At 43.9% G+C, this 27,910-nt stretch overlaps 1 protein-coding gene across 2 annotated transcripts; it reads left to right on the forward strand.

Annotated features, from left to right (window-relative positions):
* Positions 1–70: 70 nt before the first annotated feature.
* CPA4 (carboxypeptidase A4) lies at positions 71–21,262 on the forward strand. Of its 2 annotated transcripts, XM_011357233.1 has the most exons (11): positions 71–185; positions 5,513–5,594; positions 6,071–6,205; positions 7,280–7,378; positions 10,041–10,142; positions 11,395–11,499; positions 12,244–12,354; positions 13,426–13,516; positions 14,913–15,112; positions 16,199–16,283; positions 20,935–21,122. In XM_011357233.1, exons 1-11 carry the CDS (start codon positions 118–120, stop codon positions 21,120–21,122), a joined length of 1,266 nt encoding a protein of 421 aa, XP_011355535.1. In that variant the 5' UTR covers positions 71–117. The 2 variants fall into 2 exon arrangements, with proteins under 2 accessions (XP_011355535.1, XP_011355536.1); XM_011357234.1 differs by lacking the exon at positions 7,280–7,378 and having other exon boundaries at positions 20,935–21,262.
* Positions 21,263–27,910: the final 6,648 nt, after the last annotated feature.

The following is a 27,910-nucleotide window of genomic DNA, read 5'->3' on the forward strand; positions in this document are numbered from 1 at the left end:
AACAGAGTTGCAAAGCTGCTTGGGAATTACACTAGCATTTTTGAGGACATGAGTCTGCCGCAGACTCCTTATAAATACAGCTTGACTCAGCGATTGTGTGACTGATACCCTTGGGACATGAAGTGGATACTGCTCTTTGGGGTCCTTATTGGGCCCAGCATCTGTGGCCGAGAAAAGTTTTTCGGGTAAGTTCCTTGTGGACTTATTATTACTTGTTTAGTTCAGTGATAATGAGAGTCAAATGAATTTGGAAATGAATGGCTGATTGTACTTCAAGCAGTATGGCACTGGGAAGGAAGGCCTGGGATCCTGTCCCAGCTCTGCCCCATGTCAGCCTGGACAAATTATTTCTCTCAGGCTTGATTTTACCTGTGAAATCAGGGGCAGGTGGTCTCCGCAGCCACTCCCCAGTTCCCTAATCTCCTGCCAATTCTTCTTCCTAGTTCTTACTTGTAAGGTCCGTTCCAGGTATCTCCTACTTTCTTCTGTATTTACAATGACCAAGAATTACCAGAAATTGTTTCAAATGTCTGTCGTGCTTATAGGAAAACTTGAGTCTTAGGCTTTTTGGTTTCACTTCTCCATTAACGTTGCAGGCTTAGTAGTGCTGGTGCTTTCTCATCAATGTCTGGGACATGGAGACTTGATAGGTCTTGCCTAGCCACAGCTATGAAAGTTGACACGCAAGGGGACACCTGTACACCTGTGTACACACATGCTCTGCGTGCTCCACACAGAATGCTCTGTGGGTTGATAAGGAGAGGACATTCGGGAGGTCGGCAAGATAAAAGACGCCATGGTACCCTGCCAGAAGATTGAACTCTAATAACTCATTACTGCATGATGCTTTGCTATTTGCAAAAAGCTTTTGTGCGCATTATCTTTTGGATCACACAACAATTCTACCAGGCGGTCGTGTTATTTTCCTTAATTTAAACATGAAAAAACTAAGCCTTAGAAAGGTTAAGAAACCCATCCAGGGCCACTTAGCTGGTAAGCAGGGGAGCTAGAACGCTGAATGCAAAACCCATATGTTTTTGCTGTAGCACAAGGTAATCTCCAGATAGAATCCTACATCTCACTGATCTATCTGTATCCATCGGTTTATTCTCTATTATACTATCTGGTTAAGGGGACTTTGGGGTTGTTTATGGAGGTAATTATAGTGGTTCCCCCTTATCTGCAGGGGAACCACTGGAGAGGGGAACCAAGACCCCAGCGGAGCTCTATATATACTAGTTTTTTTTCCTTATGATAAAATTTAATTTATAAATCTGGCACAGGAAGCGATTAACGATAATAACTAATAATAAAATAGAATAGTTATAACAGTATACTATAATTAAAGTTACGTGAATGTGGTCTCTCTCTCTCTCGCTAAATATCTTATTGTACTGGTCTCACCCTTCTTATGAGATGGTACAGTGCCTACGTGAGGCGATGAAATGAGGTACTCAGAATGGTGTGTAATTTAAAACTTAGGAATTGTTTATTTCTGAAAATTTTCATTTAATATTTTTCACCTCATTGACCTCAGGTTACTGAAACCACGGAAAGCAAAACCGCGGATAAGGGAGAACGACTGTGCTTACATGAGGCTGAGTAGTTTTCCTGGTGATGACGTCTGTTCACACCTGGTCTCGACTGCCAAATAGCTCAAAGGAGTTAGGCGTAGCAGGTGGCCAGGGAAGGCGATTTTTCCACAGGCAGCTCGGCAGTCGGTGTGTAATAACTGCGCTCGCTGCTGTGTGGGCTGACACATGCAGCTGTCAGGCTCCCACTGCAGCTATCCACATGGCTGGCAAATCTTTATTTCTCAGGATACAGACTTCTCTTATAATGCAGCAGGCATCTGGGTTGAGACAGCTTGCCTGAGCCCTGGAGCGCTCGCCACAGGAGTGTACACAGAAGGGCTGTGTGCCTGGGCTAATTACAGATGGTTTTAACCATTAGTGTCATCTTCACCCTCAAATCTGGTCTCATCCCATATCAGGGAACCCAGCAAAGGTGGTCGAATCCTTCCTGGGGTCTATAGATGTGTCCCAGAAGGTAAATTTTTAGAGTGAGGGGAAGCTGGATTCTGGCATTTAAGAGGCTGGGGAGCCAAGACACAGGTCAGCTTGGAGGGGGTACAGTGCTGATGGAGATGAAGATGATGATTTCCCCTCAAATTCCCCACTCCTGTCTCCATTGCTTCCATCTGACTCACCTACATCCCAGTCTCTCTCACTCTGCTAAGTGTCTTCTGCCCTGGTCTTCAGCCATCTTAAGGATGGGACAGTGGCCAAGATGCCTAGAGGTGTAGGGCAGGCAGAGAACAGGAAGTAGTTGCAGAACTGGTTGTAGCACCAGCAGTAGCTGGCAGGCATTTAAGAGTTCTGTGAAATCATCTCTCAGTATTTGTGGTGGCTGCTAAGCCTGGCTGGGGATGCAGGGGAGAAGGGTGCAAAGACCAGGCCACTAGGCCTCCCACATGGTACAAGAGGGAGGGATTGAAACTCAGCGCCAAGATGACTATTGACTATCCAGGACATGGGGCAAGTGTGAGAGAGTAAGGGGCATCACCAACTATTGCATAGGCAGCAGCTGGACAGCCCTGGGTATTGGAGAGGGCCAGAGTTAAGAAGAGCTATACGAACACCTTTGTGGACTAGGAGTGGTGAGCGTGGCAATCTGCAAATCCCATCGTATTTCCCCTCCCAGGCCAATCTTTCGTCAGAACAAGCTTAAGGTCTTTGCATGGATTTCCAGATGGTGAAGACAGGTTGTGTTCAGCCACCGACACTTTGCTTCCAGGTTTTGATGGACTTACGTTCATGAGAATAATGTTCGACAACTCCCCCTCCCCAATTTTAGCACTGCCTGAAGACTGTCCCTAATTTTGCCTCCTCTGGGTAGAGAAAACCTCATGGGCAATGGGAGTTGTTCCTAAAGTCTGGGTGGGAGATTGCCAGGCAACTAAGGAAAAGGGATAGGTGTCCAGGCCGAGGGAACAGCATAAGCAAAGGCTTAGAAGGGCAAAGCACATGGTGAATTTGGGATTTCATTGAGTCAAGAGGGTACAGGAGGGAGAGGTGGGGGAGAGACAGATGAGGAAGGACTCGACCCTACACCAACCCTTTGTGGATGTAAAAACATCCAAACCTGTAGAGAACAACTGTATTTATAAGAGTTTATTTGAGCCAAACAGACGACGTGCTTCACAGAATGACATTTTGCAGTTTCTTTTGTACATTTGGAATTAAGGAGGGAAGGTAAAGAAGGTTACGTGAAGGTGGGGGTTACTGGATAGTTAAAAAGATCATGTCCTCCCCCCTTGAATCAGGGTCTGAAAAAGAGGCATTTCAAAGGTATGTTAACCTAGATGCACGAGAACAATGGAAGGGCTTTGCTTAAGGCAGAAGGTAAACCTTTTATAGGCCTGGGACCTGACGACCTACCATGTCCTGCTCAGTTAGGCATTTATGATCGGATCACCCTGAGAGGTGATTTTTGGCTGGATTTATTACAGAGCCCTTTTTTTGGTCCACATCTTCCACACTGCTTTTCTGAATGCTACAGCTGTCTATCTAACCTCTGTAGCTGGGCTGATTAGGGCATGATGAAGTGGGCTGTGAATTTAATTATCCTCACGGCCAGTGACATTCACCGTGTTCCACTGTCGTGGACTGTGCTCAGGAGTATGGAAGTTCTCTTGTGAGGTTACTACTTTGGGAAAAGTAAAATGAATGTGAATGTGCAACATGATTTTCATACTCCTGAGAGCTCTTTATTCTTATATTCCTCTTTTTTCTCTTCCTATTTTTTTCTCCTCCCCTGCTTCTTTGTGATTGCTCTTGTCAGTGCTGTATTTTACAAATGCCTAATTTGGCCAGTATCAGTGCATAGGCGCTTTCTAGAACACCACTTCTAAGACGTTTTTTTTTTTTTTTCCTGGCGTGTTGGGGGCGGGTTGTGACAGAGCATGAATTTGGCAGATGCACCCTGGTGCTCAGCCAGGAGTAAGGATTTCCCTTCTGTTTTAAACCCTTCCCTTTTTGTGTGAGGCTGCCTGCCTGTGTTCGGGAAATGGCGGTTTGACTCCCCATCTTCCCGAGGCTGCGGTCCAACTCCTGGCAAGCCTGTTGAGTTCAGACTGGGGCCTGCCTGGCTAGTGCTTCTCCACTGCGGCCCCAGGGGCACCATGGATACAGTCAGCTGCCCACTTTCCACGACCCCATGGAGACCAGACGAGCTGGGAGAAAATGAACCTTTGGGACGGGCATTTCCTCCAGACCTGCCACCTGCGATGAGAGCAAGTCTTCAGTGGCTCTTGCCTCCTTGGGTCTGGACTAGATCCCTCAGAGATCCCCCAAAACCTCTCAGAACAAAGTTACACCCTGAGAGTCCATCCGGATTGAGCTGGTTTTCTAATGAGGAGATGCTGATCTGCAACGTGAGGCTGCACGTTTAGTTCCCTGTGACAGAGCCATTTTCTCTGTCAACAGGTCCTTCAGCCCACAGCCCTCTCCAGCAGCTCTTCCTGCATTCATTCGTGTCAAAGGGATGACGCATGTGACAGCGTCGAGTGCGGATTCATTCGGGCTGTCACCTAGCAACGGCTTAATGGCTCCCCTGGCTACTTGAGCCGACTGAAAGCACAAAGGCAGCTTTTCAGGCTCGGCCTTCTCCCACCCACACACAGGACTTCGGGGGCCTCTACCCCTGCCGCTGCCGGGGATGCTAAATAGTGTATACGAAGCGAGTGCAGGACAAATAACAAAGGGGGGCTCGAGACTGGCCGGCTCCCTCTGGCCCTCTCTGGGACCCCTTGGGCAGACTGAATCCCAAATTTAGCCTCAGCACCTTGGCCCTTATCATAATTCAAATTTTTATAGGGTTCTGGAGCTGGATGAGATCAAAAGAGCACCCAGCCTCTCCCCTTTTGCTAAGAGGAAAATAGCTAACCCTTCAGGGACGGAGAGTCTGTTCTCTTTTCCAGCTCTTTCCAGGACGGACCTTGGGCCAGAGTTTCAGTTCTAGCCCCTGACAGTGAAGAAGTGCTTCTTTATGTCTTGAGTTAGCTTTGCGTGTAACTCAGGAACATTCCTTTCTGCGAAGTATATATGTTTTTCATTATAAAGTAATATGACCACATTACAGAAAACAGATACAAGGGAAAAAAAGTCAGTCATCCATAATCCCACGACCCGAACATAAGCACTGTCAGCATTTGCTGTATTTCCGTTGTCTGTTTTTCTTCCAGTGCATCTGCTTTTTCCATACTTGTGATCATGGCATACATACAATTTTGTGTCCTGCTCTTTCACTTAATATTTCCTTTAAAGTTATACCATAAGCACTTTTTCATATTTGCCACGTAGTCTTGTTTTTAATGGCTATACATTATAACCAAAGACTAGACCATTTCCTCTCATTCAGCCCAGTTATGTCTGGGATAGGAGGCTTGGGGTTTATTTGCCAGCCGAAAGCTCACCATTATCTTTTGCTTTTTTTTTTTTTTTCCCTCCAGGGACCAAGTGTTTAGGATTAACGTCAGAAATGGAGACGAGATCAGCAAACTAAATCAGCTAGTGAATTCAGACAACTTTAAGGTACCTGGTTCTTTCCAGTCCCCCTGGGGATCTTCTAACTTTGGTGGGAAAAGACTTGCATACTGGCGTTATCGCTGAAGAGTTTTTGTGTGTAACCCTGTACTGGTCAACGTGCCTTTCCCTTTTTTTTTTTCCTTTTTCGTTTTTTTTCAACATGCCTGTCCGTGGTTGAGAGGGTTGTTGGGGGAAAAGTGCTATAGATCATAGCAGTGCTGTTCTGGGAGACAGGCAGCCTCAGCAGTGAGCTCCATCTCTCTCTCTCTGCCGTTGACTTTTTATTTCTTGGGCATTGCTGGGTATTGCCTGCTGGGCAGGCCTGACCAGAAAAAATTGTGAAATGGGCAAAGTTTGCCCTTGGGCAGAACCCAGATCCTCAGGGATCACCTTGGCTTTTGGCAGTTGTTCTAGAAAAATGAGCTCATTGTGCTTTTTACCTGAACTGTCCTTTAACCTGGTTTTATTTCTGTTCTCTTCAGCTCAATGTCTGGAAATCTTCCTCTACCTTCGGTCTTCCTGTGGATGTCCTGGTCCCATCTGTCAGTCTGCAACCAGTCAAATTCTTCCTGAAGTCCCAGGGCTTAGAGTACTCAGTGATAATTGAAGACCTACAGGTGGGTAGGCCAAGGCCCCTCACTGCTCTTGCACAGGGCAAAGCAACAGGTGTGGACCTGAGACATTTCTAAGTTCTGGTCTATCCTCCATTTTCCAGATGAAGACATTGAGGTATATGAAAGTAAAGTTCAATGATTTGTTAGAGCAGGTTGTAATAGAAAAGGCATACAGCGGGTAGGGACCAGATAGATCTGGATCCAAATCCTGATTTTGCTAACTATAAGCTATGTGACTTTGGACGAACTTTTAACCCCTTGAGCCTCTGTTTCTTCATCAGTAAAATGGTAATAGTGATATGTACTTCATATGATTTATTGAAAAGAGTAGGTGATTAAGTGTATGTAAAATGTCTTACAGTGCCTGGTGTGTCAGAGATGCCCACAAGTATTAAGTCGCTCTCCCTTTTCTTATTTGAAGAATAGAGGAGGGGTGGAGGTTGTAGACTGGTTATAAAAAGCATCTTTTGAGAAAGGGAGAATATCACCAACAGCCCCCAGCAGAGGGAACATCACCACCCAAGCCAGCCACCATCTCACGACCTGCGTTTGAACAGCAGAACGGTGTCTGGCTCACGCTCTCTTTTTTACCGAGGTGGGTTATAGACTAATTGGTGATTTGGCCCGGGAGTTTCCTGATGGCGTGAGCAGCTGTGAGCTTATTAATCATCCTCACATGTCATAGACATCTGCCAGGAACCTTCAAAGTATGAGTGGTTATAAGAATTTCTTTGTTTCTGAATGGTTTCCCAAGCTGTGTATTTCAGAGGCACTGGATACCAGATGCAGGCTGATGTCTAGAGAATTCATAGTATAGAATAACCAAATAGCACATATGTTGCTTCCAGGGAGTAAGTGGGTTTTGAATGGGGTGATGTACGTTGGGCGCCAAGGAGTACGACTTTATAGATATGTGGAAGGAATCTGACCCTCATTTACACCTTGACATTTGTACTGTTTGATATGTGTGCCGAGGGTGCCGCCATCTTGGCTGGTTGATGTGCCTAGATATGGGGGAAGTAACATGAACGTCCACCTCCGACGGACCGCTTCCCAATGTTGCCGTGTATGTTTTAGGCCCTTTTAGATAAAGAAGATGAAGAAATGCAACACAATGAAGGGCAAGAACGGAGCAGTAATAACTTCAACTATGGGGCCTATCATTCCTTGGAAGCTGTAAGTGTTTCCGAACAGGTTAAGATCAAGATCATCGGCCTCCTGGATTTTGTAACCTCGTTCCTTACTTCCAGGGGCATCAGTCCCTAGCATAATATCCTTTCACTGAGGGGCTAAAATGTGTACACTCGGATTCCTTTCTAATTCTTGGATTGTTTAACTCCCACCACACCTAAGAGCATAGTGAAACACAGACTGGATATTTTCTCCCACATGTATGCTCTTCTCAAGCAACCCCTTAAAGGAAGCCATTAAATAAATGCAATCATTTCCAGTGCTTGTAATTCAGCCTTCTTACACCCAGGTTAAAATGTTACTTATTCCAGGCAAGTAGACAAGTGGTTATTTCAAGGTTAACTAAGTATTTCCACTCATTTATTATGACTACTTATAATGTATATTTGTGCCATAATGCATTTTGGTGTTGTGTTTAGTTAGAAACCGCTTTCTACAGATGACTGACTTTCAAGGTAAGCCAATCCTTCAAATGAAAAACTTGGAGCAGAATAATTTAATGTGATATTGGAACTTGAGGAATCAAGAGAGAACTAATAGAACAGAATTACATCACGTACAATACAGTTCTCTTCTGTCCCTCAATGTCTTTTTCGTTAGTCTGGAAACTGCTAGTTTAGGAATACGCCTCAAATCTTAATTGCTATTCTCCTTCCTATACTCAACACACATTGTTCTTTATGTCTAAAGATGGTGTTCCTGGCATGCTTTTCATGAGGCATACACTTGGAGTTGTTTTCCTTCTGGATGAGAGATTATTTCAAAGGCTAGTTCCACTTCTTTCCCATGGCTGTCAGTAGCTTTGTTTATTACGTGCACTTCCAACTGCACTGCCCCTTGATCTCCATTGTGGCCACTGACACACATCTGCAAAACAGCTGGGTAGAGTTAGTAGTTCAGACCAGGGCCATGGACAAAAGTGAAGCTCAGAGGGCCAAACAGGGGTCAAACCCATGACGTCAACTTCATTAACACCAGGCACTCCCCAACTGAGCTAACCAGTTGCAAATGTCACCCAAGACCCCGGAAACCATCCCCTTACCTGCCTGCTGTGGGAACCTCACTCTCATATCCACCGGCTTTTGGCTTTCATGTTCTGGCTTTCGGTGCCATTGCCATCTGGTTTACAGCTATCTTTTGTTCCCTGTGAGGCCTTTTGCTGTGGATCTGTGTACCATCTCCCTCCTGGCTTGATCATATTCAGTTCTTTCTAAAAACAGCTTTTAAGAGCTCATATCCTACAACAGCTCAGGCTTCTTAGGTCTCTCGTGGGAATTTCACGTTGTCTTTGCCAGGCTTTCTAGTATCAGACCCTTTTTGTGTGTTGTTGTGGTCTCTGTTATTTTTGTTGGTTTCTCAGATGAGTTTTCCCCTGATGTTGGCAGTGTGATTTTGGACCCTCATCTGGACTCAGCTTTGTGTTTTAACATTTCCTGGGTGACTCTCTTTCCTCTCATGACTCAAGGCAGGCATCCGGCTTTTGCTCCACTTTCTAGGGTCAGTGGGTAGAGTTTCTGGGCCCTCCTCATGGCTCAATTGACAATTCCTAGCTCTCAGGTTCCAGCTTCTTGCCCCACGCTGAGTCCTGCACCCTCTACTCCTGCCCTTGGTTTGCTGTAAACCCTCAGCACCTAAGGCAGATATCTGGTCCTGGCTTCCATCTTCTGCCCTCTACTCTGCTAGCTAGTTCCCTCTTCCCTTCTGGCATCTGCAGTATCCCCTTGTTTTGGATTTTAACTTGGCCGTGAATCATTTTGTCTGGCTTGCCTATATATTTGGAAGATGGTTTCTTGCTTCTGTCTGCCTTGTTGACTGCAACTCTGATAAACCCTTTAAGCTTGATTTTATTCTATATATTGATTGCCCATTTTTCTCTCCTGGAAAACTCCTTCCAGTTTGAAGGTCTAAATGTAAATTTGTTTATTTCCTTCTTTTGACCCTCAAAAGGTTTGAGCAAAAGATAGATGAACTCTATTTGAAATCAAACTTTCTTCTTTTAACTGAAAGCAAATGGAAGCATTCGTAGCCTTGATTCATGACAGCTCTTTACTTGTTCTCTTAAAGACTTTAGAGGAATTATCTCCAAAGTGGGCTACTGTATTGCAGAGTATAAGCAAGATGGTCGCCTGGGAAGGAGGAAGAGACTATTACAACTTCTATTTATGTTTCTGTGTATATTTATATTTATTATTAATGCAGCCATTTTATTTCTATCTTTTTGTTTTATAATGTACATAATATATTTGTGTGATGATATGTATATATACACACACACATACATAGTGCATGCTGTTTTTTTTTTTTAACTGTTGGAGAAAGAGATCAAAAAAGTTTGGAGAGCACTGTTTCAAGAACCTTGGCTAAATGAGTCTGTTGCTAATTTTCCAGTCTAGTATGGTGCAGAGGGCCACACTTAGTGGACTATAATTATGTGGATAGACAAAATGTGTTATTCTCTAGAAAACTGTAGAAAAGGACCCTTTAGATAGCTCTTCAAGAATAAGCATTCCATGCTGATCATATTGTCAACCTCAAGGTTAGGGGGCTGGAAGAAATCATTAAACTCAGCAACATAAAGTTCACAGATACCTACCTAGAGCTGAACAGATTTTAAAAATGCCCCTGAGTTCACTTTTTCATGTTTCAGATTTACCGTGAGATGGACAGCATCGCCGGAGATTTTCCTGATTTGGTGAGCAGGGTGAAGATTGGACATTCGTTTGAAAACCGGTCCATGTATGTGCTGAAGGTAAGGCCCGTGCTCTTTGAAGAGCCTGACTGGACAGGGGCTCCTGGTTCCTTGTGTCCAAGACCCGGCTATCAGAATTCTGTTGGGGACAGCTTTTTAAGGCCTCCTTGACTTTAGGGAGGAGCTTGAGGTGGGGAGACATTTACCAGGGTTCGAATTTGGTCTGTCAGAAGGTCCCCTACTCACACATCCCGTTCCAAGTTTTGACCGAAAAGCAGGATTAAGGAAGTGCGTGCGGGGCGAGTGGGGGATGGTTAGCATTCCAGAAAGCTCTCAGATAGGCCATAGTCTTTTGCCTTTATGCCCACCTTCTGTAAATAGCAAGACAAATTGGAATAGTTCTACAAATTCTATCCTGCTTTTAGGGGTACTTATTAGAAAAGCAATCTAGGAAACTAATTTTGGAGCTGATGTAATTTTAAGCCCAGCCTATGGTCCTTGGCTGCACAAAGCTTAATTTCCAGATATTTTTAACAGATTCAGGTCTATATTGGCAAAGGAGGTAGAGAATTTATGGTAGTGACATAAATTACATAAATAATCCAGTCAAATGAATAAAGGGGCATTTGGAGATATGAACCGTAGTATAACTGATGATGCTACGTATTTGTCGAACGCTTATCTTCATATAAGCACTAAAGAACCCGGGCTCATGGCAGTGGTTAAATTACCAGTGGGAGGAGACCTGCTACTGAGCTGCTTGCTCTAAAATAATCTTCATAAATTTAGATTATTTGCCAATCTGATAGAGACCCTGGCTTCATTAGCACCAAGCTGTGACCGAGGCCCCTCCGCCAAACCTCCACTAAAAGTCAGGAGCCAGAATCCATTTAATGCCATTTACAAAGAGCTGTAGTGAACCCCCTCTTCCTTTTTTTAAAACTGAATTCGTTTATTGCATCAACTAGAACAGGCTGGTTCATGCACTCTGGTCTCTCTCTGTTGGGATACCATTTGAGGTTTTTCAAGAGACATAATATTATCTCTAATCACACTGGCATTATCATTCACAATAGCAATTGTTTCCCCTTCCCATTTGCTTCCAACCCTGGAACAGCTCAAGCTGCCCGGCAGCCAACCAATTAAGCTCCCTGGTCACGGATAAACCCGATAAATAGATGGCGCCCTCAGGAACATTTGGTTTCTGAATTGTCTTAAATGGATTAAATGAATAGGGGCGATCTGGGGAGAGGGAAAGTGAGCAGCACTGGGGGCCGCAGGGTCATTTTCTGGTCTCTTTTTCCTTCCACAGTTCAGCAGTGGAAAAGGCAGTCGCCGGCCGGCCATTTGGCTGAATGCGGGAATCCATTCCCGGGAGTGGGTCTCACAGGCCACGGCGATCTGGACCGCGAGGAAGGTCATGTCGCCTGGTATTAGGCGAGAATTCTGGTGGGCCTGGGATGCCCCTGCAGCCTCCCACGAGGCTGAGCCCAGGGAATGAAGTGGAAAGGTGCTCTGCACAGGCACAGTAGGCTGGGGGCCTTTCATTTCGGAGAAGCAAAAGGTCAGAGTCCCTTGGTCAAGCCACTGTGGCTAAATGACGAAGTGCGTTTATGACAATGAGCCGTAGAGGTGGCCCTGAAACGCTGACGCATAGCCCAGCAGAAAGGGAGCAGAGCCTCGTCAGCATCAAAACTCAGATGAACTTTGCCTTCCATCCCTTATGAGCCCCCAGGCCCTCGGGGAACTCATGCAGTCTCCATATCCCTCTGGAAAGCCTGCTTTAAGCCAGTGCTGGGCGGTGGGGGAAGGGGTGGTGCGTGTATTGGATTCCTCTTCCCTACCCCTGGCATGGGGGCTCAGATTCCTAATAACTGTTATGATGTGTGGCTCTCCCCTCCCCTGTTCCCACCCCCTGGAAGGAATGAACAAACCAGGCAGCTCAGGACTCATTACTGTTGATGTCATCATGCAGCCATGTTCCCTCAGGTTTTCAAGTGCTCCCAGGGCTTTGCAGAGAGCTGTGTCTCTGATGGTGGCAGGGAGGCTGCAGAGGGTGGATGCTGTTCCAGGACCTGGGCTTCTGGGGGAGGTACATGGGCTTAGACCTAACACTCCAGCCTGAAATGGCATAGCTGACAAACTCGTTGTCTCTGCTTAGATTGTATCTGATTACGGGAAGGATCCAGCCATCACCTCCATCTTGGAGAAAATGGATATTTTCTTGTTGCCTGTGGCCAATCCTGATGGATATGTATACACGCACACTCAAGTGAGTAATACCAAATGGGCTGCTTGGAGTTGAGACTTGTTTGTTGAATTCCTTCCTTTGCCACTAAATAGTTCTATGACCTTGGAGAAAACTTTTACAAATGTGCATGTTCTGAGCTTCCTTGGGGTCTCATTTTCCAGTCATTCTCTGAGCTGAGAATCACCAGGGAATATTTTTTCTTAGAGAGAACAGTCTAATGAACTCCCTATCATGGTTCTTGAACAATTATTAACACTTTACCAATCTTCTTTTCATTTCTTTCCCTCCCACACATCTTTTTCTGATGTATTTTAAAGCAAATCCCAGACGTCAGGTTATTTCACCCAAAACTTCTTTAATATGTATCTCTAGCTGATGTAATTAAAACGAAGAAACAAACACCACACCACTATCACCTTTAAAAAGTAGTGGAAGCTCTTTAAGTCAATTTGTTGAAATCAGGATCCAAAAAGATCTGTATCTTTATGGGATTGTTTATGGCTCTGCAGGCTTTTTTATTCTATAACAGTTACCCTCACACACATATTTTAAAAATGTCATTCATTTGTTGAAGACAAGTAAATTGTCCTGTAGAATGTCTCATATTCTGAATTTGGCTGATGGCTTCTTTGTTGTGCCATTTAATTTGTTCTCTTATCTGCATATTTCCTGTGCACTGGTGGTCAGATCTAGAGGCTTGTTTGGATTCAGGTTAATGTTTTAGGTAAGAATATGATAGTCGTGCACTTCTTATCCCATCAGTGATCATTCAGGTGCATAATGTTCGTTTGTCCCACTTTTACCAAAGCCAAAACTTATTCACTGGGTTCTGGTGGTATTGGCCTGGTTCTTGGCATTATAAAGTTCTCATCAGGGCATTTTGAGAGAGTCCTTCTCTTAGAGCCAGAAGGGCTAAGCCTCCTCTCTCTGGGCTGAGAGGACGAGCACCCCAATGATCCTTCAGGCAGAACTGAGAGCAGCTCACCCCATCCATGGTATCCATCTCCATCACTGGCCTCCAAAGAAAACTTTCACCTCTCTTGTGCCCTGACCATCTCTGGATGTTTGTTCCTTCCTTGGTGGATTTTTTAGAACCGACTTTGGAGGAAGACACGGTCCCTAAATCCTGGAAGTCCCTGCATTGGTGTTGATCCAAATAGAAACTGGAATGCTGGTTTTGCAGGTAGGTTGTGGAGATGGTTTTCAAATCCTGCTACCTCTGGGTTGCCTGGCCCGCAGGGATCAGGGCTGGTAGAGAGCCATTCCCAGGCTGGCTCCACTGCTGATGCACCAAGAGACTTGGGTGAATCCCTTACAACTCCGTGTCTCGTTATTTAAATAATTTTTTTTTTCTTTTCTAATTTTGAAAAGGAGTGACTCAGCAATTTCTGTCCTTCTTAGAGAACGCTAACATTTTAAAAGCCATCCTAGTCTTAGATACACAGATCCATGCCTCTTCCTTATACCCTGAGCACCCCAGCTTGTCCTGGACAAGTCACTGGGTGGGTGCAAGGGCTCCTGGTGGCAACTCAGAAGAGAGCAGTTAGCACCATTACTGTGACAGGCAAGATCTTGTCCTAAGAACTGAATGCCAGCAGGTTGCCCTTAGGTGTGTAAATACTCTCCGTGGCTCTTAGATGTCATGGAAAGAGAATGAGAATTACTGAGACCTGGGTTCTAAGTTCCCACTATTTAAAAATCATCCCCACAATAATGCCAACTGTATGTCAGGTGCTTTCCCATATATTATTTATTCTTCTGACCTAGAGAGTGAATTTTATTATCTGTAATGAGACGATCGAAGCTCAGAGACAATGGTTAAGAGTTAGGATCTAAACTTACCTTGCAATTCCAATCCAAATAATTCTCTTTCACTGTTCCACAGCTGTACTGATGTTTTGTTCTAAATGTACTTCTTTTACTTGCATAGAAATACCACATTAGCCGTTGGGGTAAAAATAATGTCACTGTGGGAAAGGAGCCGATACAAATGTGGGACCGAGGACATCAAAGTTGGGTCGGATATTCCACAGCTGGGGTGGTTTCACATACACACCAGACACCTCAGGGAGCTATACTGTGAAGTAATATTGAAGACAATATTTCTAAACACCTGTCAAATAATCAAGAGATTTTAGCCGCAACAATAGATTATTTTTGGCAGTGCTTGGCCATTAAGATTCGAACCAAGAGAATGAGTTGACACCAGAATAGATGGAGTCATTTTCATTATTAATTGGTATTCATATGAATTATCTAGAGTACTTATTAATTACATCTCATTGTCAAGTATGATATTAATTATTTATGACAACTGTTAGTGATACAATACAAGGTCAACTCTACCCTTTTGAAGGAGTCCTGCCAGTTTTCCTCTTCAGTTGTGGCAGATCCAACACCCCAACTTTCCACTTCTGCGCCCTCCCCTCAATACACACACCTGGACCAGGTTCTTAGGGGCATCTAGTAGTGGCATGCCCATTGCCACTACCTTCTGCCCCTCTTCTGGGTTGAGGGTTCTTCATTTCTGTTTTCTTAGCCTATGGATTAATGTTTTCTGTTTGGGCCACCCACCACAGCAAAGGGAGCCAGTGACAATCCTTGCTCTGAAGTGTACCATGGACCACATGCCAATTCGGAAGTGGAGGTGAAATCGGTGGTAGATTTCATTCAAGAGCATGGGAATTTCAAATGCTTCATTGACCTGCATAGCTACTCACAGCTGCTGATGTATCCGTATGGGTATACGAACAAAAAGGCCTCGGATGCTGATGAACTGGTAAGTGACAGGCTGCCTCCCATCTGGCCCCAGGCCTGCTGCCAAGCTGGTTCTAAAGTTTTATAGGGAAAGTCCAGGAACCTAGGCTTGTTTCATTAAGGGCCCAGTCTTCTCTCCCTGACCTTTGGGATGTGCTATCCAGCCTGTTGGGAAAAGGAAAAAGACAGTGTCCTTATTTCTGTGTTTGCTGTGCATTCCAAGAATTACACCTGACCCCTGCCTTTCCTTCTCATTTATTTCTCTGACCAAGACGTGTGGCAGACCCACTGCTTGCCAAGAGCTGAGGGTGACATTGTGTTGGGCGACGGGGAGGTGTGCCTCACTCCAATTAAAGTGGTGTTTAAGTAGGGTGTAGGCCACAGCTTAGGGGTGCTCTGTGTCACCTGTGAGCAGGCACTAAGAGTGGACTGACTGGAGCTAGGCTGGCATCTGTAGAGTGACAGCAAGCATCTCCCTATGTGCTGGTTGGCTTGACCGTGCCCCTCTTCCCAGGGCCACAGCTAGCCCATAAACCTCCTGAGAGATGCAGGGCTCACGGCTAGGTGTGGACGGGACTCTGGTCTCAGGTAGACACTTTGCATAGGACACCTCTGTATATGGTAGTCTCCACCTCCACTCTGGAAATGCCCAACTCTTAGAAGGTTTTCTCTCTTGAACACACATGGCCTTCCCTTGTGTTCACGAATGTGATGCCCCTTCCCTTGGCGTTGGTGAAGATGGTAGTGCCTTTACCAGATTCCTAGCGGGCTGGCGAGCAGCGCTCCGGATCTTCGGAGAGCTTGGCTGCAGCTCCTCCGGTTTGAGTGTGTGACACGCATGCTTTCAGAGCACATATTCGTCATCTTCCACCGGTCTCTGGAAGTAAAAACTGGGCTGGGGGGTGGTGGGAGGAGGAGTTGGAGGAACCATGCCGTTCCCCTCAGTTTGTGGTCAGGCCTCGGCTTCAGTTGGATGGGAAAGAAGAAGAGGACAGAAGAGAAAATCAGGGTAGGGGCCGAGACTCTCTCAAACCATTGCAGTGCAGAATGGCTGAGGAATGTCAGCTGCAGGCCCCATTCTCACTCTGCCAATTCCCCCCTACCCCAGGACGAGGTGGCCAGACGTGCGGCCGAAGCTCTGGCTTCCCTGTCGGGCACTCAGTACCATGTGGGTTCTATCTTCACCACTGTCTGTAAGTACTCACTGTATTTATTCGTTATTTAGAAAAGGCTTTGAGAGGGCACTTGAAATGGAGCAGGAGAAGAGCTGTAAGTTACTACGCTTCAGTCTGATTGTTTTTGTTGTTAGTAACAGACCAAAGGTATGTCACACCTGTGCAGGAATAGCTGTTGCAGGCAGTCACCTTCATCAACATCACCACCATGGTCATGCTATTTATCATGAGTCCATGATGCGTTCGTTAAGTCCTGTCAGCATCGGTAGAGTCTGTGTTCCTTATCTTCCATTAAAGATTCCGACATCATGTGTTAGAAAGCTCATCATTCCACTTTTCAAAACCCACCTTTGGATTGGCAGACTGAGGTGGTGGTAGTGGGGTGGGCGAGACTCCCTCCCCTTGCTGTTGGAAATGAACACGTTAGAGCTGGGAGCTGGGTTAGGGGGCTGGCGGGGCAATGTTTGGCATCAAGCCAAAAAAAGAAAAAAAAACAAAAACAAAACAGAATTCTACTAAGACCCCAAACCTGAAGATGGTCTTGAGCCTCATCATTCACAACTTCCACCTTATTTTGAGGAAATACCTTTGTTTTGGTTTCTCGGTGAAGTATTTCATCTGAGCAATTCGCTCTGTTCCTGCTGAGACCTTTCCAGTTCCTGTATTCTGTGAGTCTGATCTTTAAATTTAAAAATTGAAGAAAATGATCATTCCCCAGGACCTCAGCTCTAAATGGGAAATGTAAATACAAACGTGGGGCACACAGCTCTGCTGCCTTTTAAGCTAGTGCCTCTTCTGTAAAAAATTTTCCAACAGTTGATCTACCCTCAGAGGTCCTGCAGACTTACTGATACTGTATTTTTCCCCTCTACTATACTGCAACTCACACTCCCATCCTGCCTGTCTCATTTAGCTGCTCCCTTCAGTCGTCCTCTTCTGGGAAGATGCTCCACCCCACCTCCTGGTTCCTCCTCCGTGCTCTGATTCAGCTGCCATGCTGAAGCAGTTAGCGTGATGTTGGTGTTTGTGTTACTAATTGCAACAACAATCTATTAGTTATTCATGGTTTATTATTATTAGTGTTGTTAAATGGGAATTCCTCAGAGAACAAACACATCAGGAGAGTTTCTTCACCCTCTGCTTAATTAGTCATAACTGAGTCCCCGACCAAAAAGAGCTAAAGAGACTTGGCAGAAGTCCTCTGGGAAGGTCCTCTCAAAAGCTCTGCGGGTCACCAGGATCCTGGCTTTTAGGTCAAACACCAGTTTAATTTTTTTCTATTTTATTGGGGTGATATTGGTTAATAAAATTGTATAGGTTTCCGGCATACAATTCTATAATACATTATCTGTATACTGCATTGTGTGTTCACCACCAAAGTCAAATCTCCTTAAGTCACCATATATTTGACCCCCTTTACCCTTTTCCGCCTCTCCCCTCCCCCTCCCTCCAGTAACCACTAAGCTGTTGTCTGTGTCTATAAGTTTTTTTGTTTGTTTCGTTTGTTGCTTTCAGTTTTATATTCCACATTTGAGGGAAATCATATGGCTCTCAACTTTTTCTGTCTCACTTATTTTGCTTAGCACAGTCATCTCAAGATCTATCCGTGTTGTTGCAAAAGGCAGTATTTCATCTTATCTATGGCTGAGTAATATTCCACTCTCTATATATACCACATCTGTATCCAATCATGTATCAAAGGAAATTCAGTTGTTTCCATGTCTTGGCCACCATGACTAATGCTGCAAAGAACATAGGGGTGCATACATCTTTACAAGTAAATGTTTTTAGGTTTTTTTGCATAGATAGCCAGAAGAGGGATTATGCTATTCTAGTCTTAATTTTTTGAGGAATCTCCATACTATTTTCCATAGGTTCTGTACCAGTTTACATTCCCACCAGCAGAGTATGAGGATTCCTTTTTCCCCACAACCTCTCCAGCACTAGTTATTACTTGTCTTGTTGACAATTGCCATTCTAACAGGTGTGAGGTGGTACCTCATTGTGGTTTTGATTTGCGTTTCCCTAATAGCTAGTGAAGTTGAGCATCTTTTCATATATCTGTTGGCTGTCAAACACCAGTTTAAAGAACGGCCTTCTCCTCCCACATCAAACACGTTCTTCTCCTCAACATAAGCTGTGCCAAAATCAAGACAAACTTATCAGATTCCTCCAACAGAAGAGGAGGAAGGCTCTTTTGAGTGTTGTCCAGGAGACATAATATTTTCCTACCTCTTTCAAGAGCCCATCTTCAATTTTCTTTATAGGCTTTGTCAACCCTCCCTTGCTTTCCAAAAATGTAATTATTTGTTGTATGATAACACTCCAGCTCCATGGGTTATGGAATCTAGAATAAATAGTTGATGCTTGTCCCTTCAAGGGCCAGACCTTTTTGTAGGTTGACCATTTTAGATGAAAATTATTCTAAAATGGATTCTGCACATTCCTGTCTTTTAAAGCAGAGTGCGTAGAAGAGATTTAAGCTCCTGTCTTTATGACTGCGTGGCCTGATGGACGTCAGTTGTTACATCCTGAAGGCCCACTGTGCCATATTAAACTATTTAATCTCTGTGCTAAACAGCACTGGCCTTTTTTGCTTCGTTAATTCTCGTGTCTGCTTTTTAGAGTTTTATGTCTCCTTCCTCTGGTCAGACTGTACTGCTTTCGGGCTAACTGACTGTAGTGAGCAACCCTTCCCCTTCCTCTTACTGATTTTGAGCTGCTGGGGGCTTGGGAACAAGTTCTTTGAGCTGGGTTGGCTCATCAGATTGTGAGTATTCGAATGTTTGCAACAGCATTTTTTATAGTCACGAAAGACTGGCAAACATCTAAATGTCCATCAGTAGAGTGCTGGATAAAAACACATTTGGTTCATTCGTCAGTGAGACACTATGCAGCCCTCAGTCAATGAGGTGGATCTATATGTGAAGGCAATAACCTTCAAATGTTAATTTAAAAACACAGTGTGCAGAATAGTGTAAATGATATGTTCCTATTTGTGTTAAAAAAAAAAAAAAGAATAGATAGACTTTGAGCAGGGACCCAATAAAGTGAAGTTCATGAACTTGAACATTTTGTTCCGCAGAAGCCTTCTTGCCTCCTTTCGGAATTTTAAATGTGTTCCGAAATACTTGAGCTTGCTGTATATATAACCTCTGGAAACCTATGGTGCCACTGTCTGTTTTTTATTTAACATTTTCTCAAGGTAGAGAAAGGCTATGAGAACCACACGAAAAGTTCAGAGTGTAAGGGAGTTGAGAAGCAGGTAATCTCACTGGAACCAGCATCTCTAGAAAAAAATCACAAATAGTATTATAAGAAATAACCTTCAGGAACAATGAAAAAAACAGAAAGACCCATATTTTCATTGAGCTGGCATGTAATATACCAAATGGACTGGAAATCGGTTGAAGAATATATGGATTTTGTCATCAGGTGGACCTAGGTTTAAATTCCACCTTTGCCATTTTCCATCTATATTTCCTTTGATAAATTCCACATTCTGAGCCCGGATGTGCAGTTTATCTAAGGAAATATAGATGGCAGGACAACAATACCTACCCTCATTGAGTTTTGACAGAGTAAATGAAATCATAAATGTAAAATTTCCAGTATAATGTCTGGCTCATGGTAGCAATAATGATAGCTCCTACTGACATCATTATTGCATTGTTCAGGATCATCTACGCTTTGCACTCTTACCCAGTCTCTACTCTAGCAGAGTTTGGGAAGAAGCAGAAAAACAGGCCCCTTGCCTTTCCCCAGCCTTTTGGCAAAGGGAAACTCCAAGGGCCATGCTGCTTTCTCTCTGTGTATCGATTACCTCTTGCTATGTAAAAAGCAAGTTATCCTAAAACTTAGCAGCTTAAAACAATAAACATTTATTTTCTTAAATGGTTTCTGTGGGTCTGGAATTCAAGAGTGGCTTAGCTGGGTCACTAAGTGGTGGCCCTGGCTCAGGAGCTCTCAGGAGGCTGTAGTCAAGGTATCTTCCCAGTTTGCAGTCACCTAACTGCTTGACTGGGTTGGAGGGTCTGTGTCCCCAGTGGCTCCCTCGGATGCCTGGCGAGGGAGTACTGGCTGTTGGTAGGAGGCCTCAGCTCTTCACCATGTGGATGTCTTTATAGGGCTGCTTGATTGTCCTTATAACGTGACAGCTGGCTTTGCCCAGAGTGAGTGATGCAAGAGAGAGCAAGGTGGAAGCCACAGTATCATTTGTGACCTAGCCCTAGAAGTCACACGCCTTCATTTCTGTAGTCTTTTGTTAATTATACATGTCAAGTAGGCCTTATTCAACGTAGGGGGGGCACTCCACAAGGACATGAATACTAGGGGACAAGGATTATTGGGGTTATCTTGGAGTCTGTCTACCATACTGTGTTTCTGCAGAGATTGGTTTCAAGTAGGTTGCAGAGGACTACAGAGAGAGTTAGTCACAGGGTGGGAATGAGGATTTAAAATCTCTTCACTGAGACTAGTGAAGACCCTCATGGTGTAGGACAGCCTGAGATGTACGGAGCAGGCCAGCGTTTATGTGTCATAGGCCTGATGACTTGCATAAAGAACTCAGGATCCCTAAGGAACCACAGGCAGGCAGAACCCCTGGCCCCTTCCCAGCTAATGCTGAAAGGAACTAGGCTTCAAAGATGTTTTCTCTTCTGACTTGCAGATCAAGCTAGCGGGAGCAGCATCGACTGGGCATATGATAATGGCATCAAGTATGCGTTCACTTTTGAGTTGAGAGATACTGGGCACTATGGCTTCCTCCTGCCATCCAACCAGATCATCCCCACTGCGGAGGAGACCTGGCTGGGGCTGAAGACTATCATGGAGCACGTGCAGGACCACCTTTACTAGATGAGGAGCCCCGTTCTGTCTACACTATCCTCATGTATGTAGACACACTGAAGCCACTCTTAAAGGGAGCTCTTGTTCCTTCACGTTTGAGTCATATCCCTCTGGCTTCGTGGAGAACACAGGTCAGGCCCTCTCCAGCCCCGCTTCTTGAAGTTCGGGTATTCCGGTGGTGCTCCTGAGAGAGGCGCTTCTATCACCTGCCATATTTTGGTCCTGCTATTTCGCCAAGCCCCTTGTATGCCTTTCCTGCCACGTGGCTGGTTGGGCAGGCCAAATTTAGGATCACCTCTTACTGGGCCGTATGTCTGTACCTCGTTTTTAGAACAGAACGATATCGGAGATGGTTCTCTAGCCTCGTCCAGTCTAGCCAGGCTAGTGCCCTTGCTCTGGTGGGGACCCTAAAGAAGGCGTTGTGGGAAATAATGCAATAGGTCTCAAAGATGATGCGGAACTTCCTTTAACTTATCTCATTCCTTTTGGAACGTATTTTTCTTTGAAAAACAAATTCTGCAGGGTTATCAGAATAGCTCGCCCCCCTTCTCTTTTTGTTTTTGTTTGGTTTTGGCCTGAATACAAAGTAGAGGATCACTTGTCATCACCGCGCCAAAAAATCCCAGATACTACAGTTCCGATCATGTTCTTCCCTTTATTATTCAGTGTAACTGGGATCTCAGAAGGGCATCTGTGTCACTATTCGTACTGCTCACCCAGAAACCCTGGATGAAATGATGATCTAATAGTAGGATTGCTAAATTATCCCCATCTGTCCTAACGGGCTCACCTCCATTTTGCCTTTTGAACTTACTTCAAAGATCTTGCCCTCGCCCTAACGGTCCTAAATCACTCCTCTGGCCCGGATCATCTCACTGCCCTGGCACATCCCCATTTGTGTTCTGGTGTACTTTGTGCTTCCCTCCCCTGTTTTTTTGCTTTTCGTTTTTTTATTTATTTGTTTGTGGTTTTGTTGGGGGGCAGATTTAAGTTGTCATCTTCCATTTTGTACCCTGGACAGTGAGTACTTAGGTGGAACAAGGATTTATCGGTCAGGCTCCCCTTGTTCCATCCTTCCTTAGCACGTACCATCTGCACTCCCCTTTTTTTTCTCTTATTTCAAACATGTCTGTAAATCTTATCCTTCTGCCTAGGATTTGTGCAGCATCTGGTGTGTGCTCATAAGCCAATAAATATTCAATACAAGTCTTATGATTGTCTCCTGTTCTTTGCCTTCACCTGAATAGAACCAAGCCATGGTTTTGAATATGCAGCGCTTTATAACATTAAAAGTTAATTTTAATTTCTGTTCGTATCGCATGACATGTAAGAAGACCTTCTCCATGAGGCCAAGGGGCCTCCAGGGCAGTGCTACCTTGGTGATTTTGTTCTGGTCCTGGGTCTAGTTCTTAGTTTTTCAGCTCAGAAGCCTGATATTCTCAGTGTCCATGTTGATTAGACTCGGGGATGCTGACTCACGCTTACAGAGCTCAGATGAGGCAGATGATAAAACCAGAATATGAATTTATTAATTTACATCATGGCATGTAACTGTTTAGTGGATTGGATCCTCACGTCAGCCTGAACAGTACATTCTCTCCCTGTAGGCAAGATACATGGGAAGCCAAATTATAATCAGAAGGTTGTTTAGTGAGCGGGGCATCAGAGCAAGAAAAGTTAATTACAGTCTATGATTAGAATTTTTAATGGTATCCAGCTCTAATAGCACGACATATCCAATTCCATAACCAAAACACACCTGCCAGCGGGGCAGCTGGGTGTGCGTGCTGCCTGGTCAGGGCTGCCTGGGACCAGACAGTCCCTCAGTAGGCACGACAATGTTTGCCCTGTGACACCTGTAACCTGGCTTCATTTGTGCCTCACTCTCCTCCTCAAGACTGAGATTGTCCTTTAAATTCTCTAAGGGAAAAATTTCTTAAGATATAAAAAGACATAAAAAGAATACCTGTGAAAATAATAAAATTAAGAACCTCTGTTCATTAAAAGACACCATAAAGAAAGTGAGAAAAGTTACAAATTAGGAGAAGATAGTCACAATATTCAAAATATACACAACAGACAAAGCACGTATAAAAAAGTCCTACAGATCAATAATAATAAAAAAATAACCCAGTAGAAAAATGGACAAAAGATAAGAGCAAGCATGTCACATAAGAAGAAACAGGTATGTCTGATAAACATATGAGGAGATGATTAGTGACGAAGGACATACGAATCAAGACTGCAGTGAGATGCCATTTTATACTCCTTCGATTTACAAAAATCAAAAAAGTTGGAGAGGATGAGGATGATAGAGCTCTCACATACATTACTGGTGAGCATGTGAGTTAGTAAAACCACTTTGGAAAACGGTTCGTCATTATCTTTTAAAGTCCTTACCTTAGTATCCAGCTACTCCACCCCAGGCATAAATCTCCCAAATTCTTGCACATATACAACAAGATACATGAGAATGTTCATAGCAACACTGTTCATAATAGCAAAAACCTGAAAATGACTCAAAAGTCCACCAGTGAGAGAATGGGTCAATGAACTATGGTATTTTCATATACTGAAATACTATACAACAGTCAAAACAAAATTTGCATGATTTCTTTTCTAGAAAGTTCCAAATAACCGAAAAAAAATATATACATACTTTCAAGGAATACATACAAATTTTGATCAAACTGTACAAAAAAGGAAGCAAGATGTAGAAGAAATGCCAGACCCCCCTTTTCCTGGTCCAGGGCACTGATCCCACGCTGCTATGGGTATCGGCTGCTAACAGCTCAAGGCTCCTTTTTCTCCAGAGAATTGCCCTTAGGTAAATGGGGGTGCCTCGCCCAGGAGGCCGGGCACCTGCTTTCCCTATATCACCTCTCCAATGTCAGCCAGCGACTGACTGACTCGGGGGTACAAGGAGTTAGTCTGTTGCCTCAAGGCAGGGCAACGCTGTAGTGCAGTGCGTTCCCCAGAGCTCTGAATCTAGCCTCCAACTGATTCTATACCTTTGCCTCACTTTTCCCCTGCCCCGCCTTGCTTCCCTTCTTCTGAACTCCCTTTCTTTAATAAATGACCTACACAAGACTCCCATCATCTCAGGCTCCGCTTCTAGGGAAATGGATTTGAGACAATAAGAAACGAAGAACCTGGGATTCGGAACGACGGTGATCTCAAATAAGGACTAGAAGGGGTCGGCCCTATGGTTAGATGAAGGACCCTAGATTTTGTTTCAGGTTCTGTTTTCTCAGGTATTTATTACATGATAAAAAAAAAAAAACTAATTAAATAGCTAAATAAATAATAGAAGAGGGCCATGCATGGATGGCGTTGGATGAGCGTGCCATTAATCAAGGATTGTGATTAATCTGTTTCTATTGACTTGAATTCCAATTTTAAAAATGTGTATAAAGATACAGATTTTAACACAAAAAGGTGTTACTATTCAACCTGCAGTAATCGTCTAGTCTGCCAGGGACAGATTTAGATGCTTGGCAATGCAGTGGCCAAAAAAAAAAAAAAAGAGAGAGAGAATCCATTTTTGCATGGAATTTCATTGTAGTTGGAGATACAGGAAATTCTCAAGTAAATAATTAAATTTAAAAATTTAATTTAGGTAATGAGAACCGCTTTAAATGAAAGACACACTGGCAGCTGTAGGGAGAATGGGGACCTCTAGATTGGGAAAGTTAGAAAAGATGGCATTTGGGTTTGCATTATACAGTTGTTTATAACTTTCTTCTTTGTATTCTTTTTATATTCCCCCAAACCACGTGAAAAAGGTAGGCTAGATGTTATCCACATTTTACGGGTGGAAAATTTCAAGAGCAATATGTTTGTTTCTTGCCCAAGACAAATAATTAATATGTTCTGTTTTCTAAGTGAAGACCCCACTGAAAAAGAGAAAACCTGAGCCATAAACATGCATGGACATGACTTAAATTTCTGAAACACATTAAAGTTCAAAAGGCTTTTGTACGAAATCAGTCTCCACGGAATTTTCCACTATTAAAGACACCAGTGAGCGCTGTTAATGGAAAAAAGTATTTGAGTTCTTTTTTTTTTTTTTTTTTTCAGTATTGAAGAGGGGGTTTCTGAGCCATCTCCAGGCCTTACACCCAGTCCTGTTGGGGACCAAAAGATCTTTGTGAAGTAGCTCACAGAGTGAAGGATACAGTCCATGGCTATGGATGAGAGTGCTGCCTACTTAAAACTGAAACCATTCATCGAACTGCTAGCCTACTGAAAGGCAGACCCCATCCACTTCTGTCTTCTGGGTTACAGACGGAGAGAAGTGGAATAACCCAACTCCTTCACTTATCCATATGACCTTGGGCCGTGATGGAACCTCTGGGAGCCCTGGTTTCCTCATCTTTAAGATGAGAATAATGATATTATTTACAGTGGCTTCTTAAGAGAATTCAACAAGCTATTGTGCTCAGCTCCATACCTGGCAGTAAAAAAAAAAAAATAACAGTATGTGTTAGCTGGAATTATTATTCTCACCAAGTGGTGAAAAGACATTTACGGAGCAGATCTGTGGCATTTTCCCTAACTGGAAGGCTTCTTTAGACTTTTCATGAGACTTAATGACAAAGATCTTAATAGTTCACAGAAAATCACTAGTTGGATGTTAAGTCGTTTTTAGTATTTGGGTTTGGGAATATTGAGGTTCTTTCTCTGGGAGCCCTCCCACGTTATCTTCTAAAGACCATGCCTCATCATCCAATGAATCAAAGAATCATCCAATGATTTTTTGGTAACACAAAGAATCATTGCCTGCCTGAAACCTTCACAGGTTCGGCTTCCAAGCACAGCCGAGTCAGGTATGTGGGGTCGCCTTTGATATTTACAGGTGCTGGGAAGGCCCTGCTCTATTTTTGTGCGAAGTTGAGGGTATGTTCCGGCTCTGGAATGTCCTATGTAGATCACACTTCTTTTATGTCACTATATGAAGGCCAACTATGAAGAATCTTTTTTATCATCATCCTCCTTATCTTTCTGTTTGATGAATTCTGGAATTTTGCCAAACCAGACAGCTTGTAAAAGAAATTCTCTCTATTTGTATTAAGCCTTAAATCATGAACACCAGCTGTTTCTTGTATTTGAAGTAAGGCTCCAGGTGTATTGGGGGCATCCAGAGAACACAGGCAGTTTTTTCCTCTTCTAGAATATATGGGTACCGTGCTGCAGCTGGGCAATTTGCTCCTTTAACGCAGAAAGTGAATCTCATCATTTTCTGTAGCTCCTACAAGGCCAAGCTCAGCAGCTAGTAAATATTTGTTGATTTGATTTGCTGCAGGGCAGCAAGTTAACAGTTGCATAAGCTGTACCCTCAACAAGTTAGGGCAGCAGGAAAAGAGTACTTTTTCCAACAAGTATCATCAAGGGATTTCTGGAAAGTAGATTGGAATGTATGTCCCTGAATTCTAAGAGAGACAGAGTATAAATTACACCTTCAGAGATAAGGAAGACTTGATATCAGTTAAATTGCATGCATTTTTGTAATGATTTATAGTTTAAAATGCTTTTATAGATATTGGATAATTAAATTATCTCAATCACCTGATGATATGTACAGGATGAGTATTATTAGCCCTATCGAACTGATGAGGAATCGAAGTCTTAACGAAGAGAGGTAATAATATGCCCGAACGTACACAGATGGAAATGGTGAAGCACATTCTCAAGATCAGCTCTGCAGATTGTTGCTGCTAGAGCAAAAGGCCAGAGGCCACCGTTTTGCTGACTTTGATTTTTAATTTGAATGCCTTTGAAATGGACACAGTTCCTCTAGCCCCTCTGGTTTCATCTCCACGGTATCCTCCTGGCTCCTGAAACCTTTGAGCTTTGGTTTTGGGAATTTAGGGAGAAAACAGGAGCCAGGTCGCCTTCCGGCTGCCACTGCTGGCCGATGCTGACCATTAATAGTGGGGCATTGTTCAGATGGGGAGATTTGCTTCCAGGGATAATTTGAGATAATGTTTTAATTATTGTGAAACATCCCAAATAGACCAAAGACACTGCTTCTACCCTTTACGGACTTTATGCCCTTCATAGGGATTAGACAACCCATAAAACCACCAACTCCCATCTTTAACTATTAGCCCCTCGAATCTTTAGATGACAAAACGTCCACTTCTCTCAACAAGCAAACAGATGTGCTCTGTTTGAGTATTTAAACACCTGGGCCTAACCTTAGAAAACTAGTAAGCCAGATTCGGGGCTTGTAATTCACTCAAGGGCAGGGCCAAAGTTTTATTTATTTTGGATCCCCAACACGTAAGCACATAATAGTGCATCATGCAGGCATTGAATGAGTTGCTGTGGCGATGTCTGATCCAAAAGAAGCCCAGTGTCTTCTTTCCACTGGCTGAGACGGTCTCCTTCCTCAGTTCTGAGTCCTTTGCCCTGGCATTGTTGTTTCCTGATGGACGTGAGAAACACAGAGGTCATGGAAAGCAAAGACCTTCTCTCCAATTTCAGCAAATCAGTATTAGAAAGTTCAGAGAGGCCAGGCACGGCGGGAAAGGCACTATGACCTACCTCATCATTGTGAAATGGTATTTCTAAAACGCTTCCAGAGGCAGCTGGTGGTGGACAGATATGAACTTGTTAAGGAGGCATGTCAAAGAAGAAGGCATCAGATTTTCCTCCCTCCCTCTCTTCCTGCTGCTCCAGGGCCATCAATAGGATCAATATTTAAGAGGCATGTTTCTCTGTGTCCTTCAGGCTTCCTGGTGCCTGGCAAGAGGTCTAGGAACCTTCCGGTTACTCTGGAAAACAAATACAGA

Source organism: Pteropus vampyrus, unplaced genomic scaffold, assembly GCF_000151845.1.
Source record: "Pteropus vampyrus isolate Shadow unplaced genomic scaffold, Pvam_2.0 Scaffold33, whole genome shotgun sequence".
In the NCBI taxonomy this organism is placed as follows: domain Eukaryota; kingdom Metazoa; phylum Chordata; class Mammalia; order Chiroptera; family Pteropodidae; genus Pteropus; species Pteropus vampyrus.